The sequence below is a fragment of the Seriola aureovittata genome, chromosome 7 (assembly GCF_021018895.1).
Source record: "Seriola aureovittata isolate HTS-2021-v1 ecotype China chromosome 7, ASM2101889v1, whole genome shotgun sequence".
NCBI lineage: Eukaryota > Metazoa > Chordata > Actinopteri > Carangiformes > Carangidae > Seriola > Seriola aureovittata.
In genome coordinates, this window is record NC_079370.1 from 10,674,446 (window position 1) to 10,681,853 (window position 7,408).

General features: G+C 45.2%; 1 protein-coding gene across 5 annotated transcripts in view; it reads right to left on the reverse strand.

The window, feature by feature from the left end:
- The window catches only part of ddr1 (discoidin domain receptor tyrosine kinase 1), a 39,544-nt gene extending 33,296 nt beyond the window's left edge, over nt 1-6,248 (reverse strand). For 2 of the 5 annotated variants that reach the window (XM_056380192.1, XM_056380188.1), the window contains exon 1: nt 4,170-4,301. In XM_056380192.1, the coding sequence (XP_056236167.1) occupies nt 4,170-4,171 (2 nt within the window). In that variant the 5' untranslated portion in view covers nt 4,172-4,301. Of the gene's footprint in view, nt 1-4,169; nt 4,303-5,848 lie in introns of those variants that run through there. The other 3 variants (XM_056380191.1, XM_056380189.1, XM_056380190.1) reach the window with 3 other exon arrangements.
- Nucleotides 6,249-7,408: the final 1,160 nt, after the last annotated feature.

Consider the following 7,408-nt stretch of genomic DNA (forward strand, 5'->3'; position numbering starts at 1 on the left):
ATAATTTCTTTTGGGGAACTGGTTTTGACTGACTGAAACTGGAACACTTTTTGGTTCTCGGGGCTTGAAACTTCATACATGTCAGGACACGTCGTGAGACTGTCCTCGGCTTTTTTTTCCCTCCTCTCTCTGTATATAATTCAACTGGAATGAGAGGAGTGTCATTTCACTTTCTAGTGAAAACAAGTTTTGAGAGACCTTTCTCTCCTATACTCAAGTTATCTGCTTCAGCGCTGCAGTGAGTGAAGATTAATTCTGAGTTTGACCTTAGTTGGAGCGTGGGTGTAAAAATCATAATGAGAATCTAGTGGGTATGTGGTAGCATTAGCATGTTAATATGACAGCATGGCAGCAGAGTGCACTATGTGGATCTCTGGTTCTAGTTTGACACCGAGGCTGTTTTAGGGCTGCAGTGTGATGGCAGCCAATTCCCCGAATTCAATTTGCACAGTCTCACTGCCACCTGTCAGAGAACAAGTGAGAGGCAGAGGGGAGGATGAGGTGAAAGGAGAAAGGAGAGGCATGTGACGGCACGGTGCTACTCTCACAATGGGCAGAGAGAAAACGGCCGCAGACAGACAGAAGAATGCCATGGTGGAGGAAAATTCCCTCTGGTATTTGAACGGAGAGACTCAGAATGACAGAGCAAGCGTGGGACAAAGGCAACTCTTTGCCCGCAGGAGGGTGAGAATTATTCATCCAGTGAGCAGCTATTGAAACAGAGAGGGGGAAAGAGGGATGGAGGGAAGGAGGGATGGCCTGAAGAGAAACAGAACACAGCAGAAAGAAAAACCAGAGAGATCAGGTCAAACGGGAATGAGTTCAGCGAGACTCAGCATTTTGAGTCAAAGTGAGAAAAAAGTCTGGCCTAACACAACCCTCCAACAGATGTCTTTTTCTCATTCCTAATGAATGACAGCTGAGCACAGAGAAAATCTTTTCAGACGTCTTTGAGCTGTTTGAGGTTGAGCTACTGCAGCAGGCAAACAAAAGAATACACTCACAAGAAAAAGCTAATTAGGATCCAAAATTTGTGGCAACCTGACTAATATAAAGTCTGGGATTTGCTAAAACCCCAGTCACACATATAAACACACACACACACACATACACACACAATTCGTCCCTGCTAAAAGCCTCGGGCACAGGCTGATACCTTTATCACATTTGCAGTCCTCCCCCTCCCTCTCAGCAGAAAAAAAGCCTCCTGAAAACAGCTAAATTACACATCACGCAACTGTTTCCTGATGCTAATGTGCCCCTCTAAACCCCTTTGAGAGAAAGACAGACAGGTCCGCCCCACTCACTGTGGATGTCGTTACAACTCAAATTCATCATACGAGAAGAGAAGACATAATGAAGAAGAAAGTAACATTTGATGTTGAACACAGTTTTCTTCCATGTTCCGAGGTTTCAAAAGCACTTACTTTGCCAGGAGCTATTAGTAATTATTAGTGGGTATACTGAGCCACAAGAGTCACGGCGTGTGCTGGCAACTTCGCCGAAAACACCACCACAGTGTGAGGAATTGAACGGAGATGAAAAAAAAAACTGAAGATAAAGAAAAAGAGGGAGAGAACAGAGCGCACACTGGCTTTTAGGTTTGTGAGTTTCCATCTTTCATAGGGGTTGTCTTCTTTTTCCAGAAGCGATAACTCCGACTGCCAGTTGCTGGAGAGACATGTGAAGGAACATGACATGATTCACGGTTGGTTTCGGCTCACAGGCTTCAGCATTTAGCACTGAAGCATTGTCTTTTTTCTAATTTGATCATTACCATTAACATCATAAGATTTTAAAAAGGGGAGTTTCACCGATTTTATAGTAAAGTCTGTTTACTGGTCCGGAGGAGCACTGCTGCACATGTGGAAACAGTTGTGTGAAGTCTTTTGCGGCTCCAGAGGGAGCTGCACAAACTCTGATAAATGCCTCAAGTGATGTCACTGGAGGCAATGCTGGTTGAAGACCACAAATTTGAAAATGAAAAAAGAAAAAAAAAAAAACCTGTGGGGGTGTGGAGTTACAAAGAAGTGAGCTCACCAACCTCCGTAGCCCGCTCCTCATCTTTGCTTGAGGCAACCGGCTCCAGGCTGCATTAGCAACTACTAGCATAACATGCAGAATCTCCAACTAAAATGTTGGCGGACAAGTTGCATTGTGGGTAATGTGGGCAGCAGGTTTAGACAAAAAGTAAGAATGCATGGAATAAAGAAAAACGATATCTCTGGTTCTGACGCTTGAATGTTGATCACTTTCTATAAATGCTCCATCAAGTCCATCAGTCGTCTTTTAATTAAAGTATTTTAGTATTTCTGAGTCAAAAAATATTTATTGCAGTTGAGAAATTATAGATTAGAGAGGATTACTTGCAAACCTCCATATTTTTGTACTTTTTTCCTGTAAAAAAAAACAACAACAAAAAAACACTTTGCCACATGCTGGTAGTTGATAAATTATATCATATACGTATTATCACCTCAAAAAAAAGCCGCCTTTAATTTTGACGTATGCAGAAACATTTATTTTGGTTCCCTGGGTAAAATGAAGCATGAAGCCATGGTCTGAGATACCTTGATAAGAGACTGTGGCAAAGTCTTTGAAGCAGCCAAGTTTGCTTACATCTACACAGCAACATTGCTATCTAAGCAGGGCAACCATGACTGGCAAGAGCAAACAGATGAATGAGGTCGCTCACAGGGACGGTAGGAGAAGGGAGGCTGAGGATGAGATGGACGAGCAGAGGAAGGAGGGAGCAGAATAAATGGAACATCTCGTGCTGCTTCAAAGGGAATGGGAAGATAGAAGATGAAGAAGGAGAATCTGTGCTCCATGTTAGATGTAGAGAGAGAGAGACAGATTGCCAGAATGATCAATTAGGGGATCAAAAGGTAGGGTGGATGTCAGGGTGGGATGCTGAGAAGGGGGATGAAGGCCGGCTGGAGGGGTGGGGATGGCTGATCTGAAAGAAGGTGGGACTTTGGAGATTCATGGAGAGGAAATCAAATAAGAGATTCGAGAGCCCACTGACAACTAGAGCCCAAGAAAGCACTGGATTCCGCTTTGAAGTGTCACCGCCCATTACAGGATGAATTTGTTTCTCCGACGGTCACGTCAGACTCGCTCTGCACGTGACCACACATACGGCAAATGCAATTGAAAAGTCCAGCTGTCTAGACTTTAGGGGAAATTGGTTTAGGAAAACAGGGTGGACAGTGGAGTCCTGCCTTCAATTGGTTTCATTTCCGATTAGAAGGGAACGGTGTAGAAGGGAGGCAAGTAACCGTGCCATGTCTTTGGACTTAAATGAATTCTTCCTGTGGCCTTGAGGTTCCCGCTCAGTCTGTCGGGAGCCAATTACGACCAAACACAGAATTTAGAGGAGTTGCTGCCTAACACGATTGCTGTGAGAGAAGTCACATGAAAGACCGTTTCTTTGGATTGAAAACCCCCAGTATCATCATTGTGTTTTCTCATGTGGTTAACTAGCCACATTAGCCACACTGCTATTAAAACCAGGCAACTGTGCAAAACATGCAGTCCGGCCATTGTGCAGGATTTGCCTTTGGAGTTTGAATTCGTATCCACCTGCTAAAAGTCTTTTCAGAATGGTCAACAACCAGAAACACAAGGACAAAGTCAAAAAGCACTGGCTCCCACCAAAACAATGAGGCAGATAAAGGACAACAGACTGAGGTCAATGATCAACCAGCCTGCACAAACCAGTGCTCCCACTGTTGGACACCAAACCCTACTTCTGTGTGTGTTTGTGTGTGTGTGTGTGTGTGTGTGTGTGTGTGTGTGTGTGTGTGTGTGTGTGTGTGTGTGTGTGAGCTTGCACGCAGGCAGGCATCTCTGTGTTTTCAATCATAACACAACAGTTATAAACAACAAAACCTCAGTTCATGTTTTATCTTGTTTGGTGCATTAAAAGCAGCTTTCCAACAGTCTCGTTGCTGATTCTTAAAATCTCTAAAGACGGAAACAAAACAAAGTACAGCAGCCATTTCACTGACACTATCAGACAAATGACTTTGCTCTGTGCATATTTCTCCACAAATCATATTATGCAATTAGCGCCATTTTCTCCTTAACCTGTCATGATAAAGACAAATCACAAAAAAAAAAAAAAACCTGTTTCCCCAAGTGTGTGCATTCACAGTTATACTCACATAACTGGTCTATCCAACCATTTAATATATTCTGCGTCTCCTCTGCTGGACTGTACAGCTGATAAAAAGCAACTATGCAAGGCCAATGGCTCTCGAGGGACGCTCTGGGAGAATTAGCCAGATGCCCATTAGACAGGGATCCAGCAGAGCAGTGCTTGCCGTGAGTGAGGGACTGTATACCAACACTGACTGCTCCTCCTCTCTTTATGCCTTTGCTACTAAGAGGGAGGTACAGCGAGAAAAAAAAAAAAGAAATTTGCATTTTATTGCCTCTCTATTTTCTGGCAAATAGCACACTGAGCCACACCAACCTTCAACCTCCTCCTCCCAACGGTCGACCAGAGCTACGCCTCCTCCAGTCCGCCTGCTCAGTCCCCCAGCGCTCAAACCACCCACACGTACCGTTTTCATGTGGTGGGAAAGGTGACTGCCCGCTGCACTGCACACCCACTGAAGCCCATTGTTCACTCCTACATCAGGCCACCTCCACCTCCCTGCAAGCACAGAATGCATGCACAAACACACAGGAACAAGCAGGCGACAGAAACACCTGCAATCACACCCACATTGTCACCTTTCTCCTGCTGTCTCTCTCTCTGCCACACACAAATAAACAGGCAGGAGGCTGAAATGTGCAGTTTTTGAGCATAACTTTCCTGCTCTTGGAAAAGATGAGAAGCCATTTTTTTTTTTATACCACATGATTTGAGTCATTCTCACCACCTCTTCCTTCTGGCTCACGAAAACAAAACATCTATATCCTGTTCAAAGTCCAAACCCTCTGGCAAGCTCATCCCCCGGAGAGTGAAACATTCTCCCCTTCTGGTGCCAGGCCTTTACTGATTAGGTTTGGTTCTGGTGACTCGCTCACTCCCAGAACAACCATCACCTCATGTTGAGGGCCAGAGGTGAACGAAACCGGAGCTGATGGTCTCACTGGAGGTCACCTGTGCTGCTGTGAGGTCTCAGGGTTAATGATCGGTGTGATGACCACCACCTGGATGTGTGGGGGTCATTTGAAACATTACACATTTTACTGAGCCATCCATCAGGGCTGCCGCAGTTTTAAAGCTGGGGACATGCCAAGTAGAATTACTTTTGTTTAACTTGTGAGGTTTTTGCGAATGAGGTGCGAGGTAAAGCTGCCGAAGAATGAGTTAAACAGGTTGTGGAGGAGGCTGTGACTGGTGACAACTTCCAGGGTGGAAGAAATAAAAGTCCATTTAGAAAACACAAAGTGAATATAAACAATGTGAAAGCAATAGTCATAGCACAAATGAGGGCTGTGCATAATGCTTTCTCTGCTGCCAAGGACACACATTTATCAAGATGTCGAGCTGCACAGTTTGGAATAAGACTCGACTATGATATACACTGTCGGAATATTTCAGCTACGTAAACGCCGCAATGTATCTGCCACACACAAACGTGCAGAGCCCCGGGGCGCAACGTTACACCTCATATGCGCTTCCCAACAGCCCGTGGCCAGAGTCCAGGGCTGCCGTGCCAGCCTCACACCGAGACTCACAGACGCCAAACCACAGAGTGAGAGGCAGACAGACACACAGACAGACAGCTGGAAATATCCACTGCAATATTATTACAGCGGCTTATTATGGAGTATAGAGTGCGCGAGAAAGAAACGCGCGGAGGATTTAAAAGAGTTTGTCAGTACTTACCTAAAAGACACGCAGAAGAGCTCTTTGACAGCGATCCAGACTTTCAGATGAAGTCTGTGTGAAACAAGGTGAAGCTGTGATTTTTTTTTTTTTTTGCCCTGAACAACACGCGCTCACTGAATAATCCAAACTGAGCCCCGGAGCACTGCTGTTGCGCTCAGTGAACGACTTCTGTCAAAAACTCAGAGAACAACAAAATACTCCGCACTTGCTGAACGCCCCGGTCGATAGCACACCCGCAGCCAGACTCACTTGACGCTCTTGGGAGGAATAGTTTTTCAAAACTTGTCGACAAAGAGGGAAAATATAAAATACGAGCTAGAGATCGTCCAAGGTCCCTGCGCCTCGGCCCCTATACTGAATCTAAGCCTTGGCTGTGTTGCTCCAACCTCAGTCCAAAGCTCTGCAGCCCGTCCAGCAGGCGCCACCAGGTGCTCATTTGCATAACTGCACCGGCTGTGTCCAATCACAGCTCCGAGCAAGGTGTCTGATTGAATATCCCAAGAGGGACAACATCCAATCAGAGCATCCGGTGGGCGGGACCTGTGACCTTAACAACACTGTAGAATGAAATTCAATGTGAAGGTGGAGGGGGGGAGTGGAGAGTTTCTTTGTTACAGCAACAGTGAGATTTGGGGAATATGACATTTGATACAGCAGCACACAGAGAGGTGGTTTCACCTTCTTAACCCTTTGCATGTAAGAGATTGTTTTAAAGTTGTTTAATGTAAAACACATTCTTTTATAATATAAACTTGTAAACTTCTTGAATTATCTGTGCTGCTTCTCAGCGCCTGGATTGGGCCATTTCATGTAGACCCACATTACTCTGCCTTGGTATTTATCCCTGAAGAAAACTTTATTACAGAGCAGTGGGGGTGTAACTGTATACCATTACTGGCCCTGGGCTATAATGACTCAGGTTGAAAGGTTTTGCAGTAAAACAGGAGGCTGTTGATATGGGACCGTGAGGAAAGGCAGCAGTGAGATGGGAATTCATGTTTTAAAACAGCCACATGTCCTGTGTTTATGCTGAATTACATCAAGAGTTGAACAAGTCAGACAGAGAGTGACTGAAACAAACAGGCGGAGCAACGGTTACTGTATGTGTTGGTTCCTGCCCGCGTGATTGACAGAGAGGAGGGAAACTTTAGCTGGTGCTCATTCAGCAGCGAGGGACAATAAAGGTCATTTAACACACTCTGAGCTCCACCTTGGATAAACAGGGAAGAGGACACGACGGTTGCCCAAGGTTTTACTTTTACTTTGTCTGTTTGCGCTTGAGTGCTCGTGTGAGCGTTTGCACATACGTCTCATGAATCCGGAAGGTCAAAACTTTTTGACTGAAATAATGTGAGAGATTCTAGGAAGCTTTCTCTCTGTTTCTGCTTTATTCAGGCCAACTTCACCCCAACATACCCCTGCCCCACTCCGCCATCCTCACCCCTTCTGCCTCCCTCCCTCCAAGATTCTTTGTGTTTATAAAGACTTTAGCTGGACTCATTTGCTCTGCATATCATTATCACTCTCTCACCACTTTTCAATTCAGAGCTAAACCAA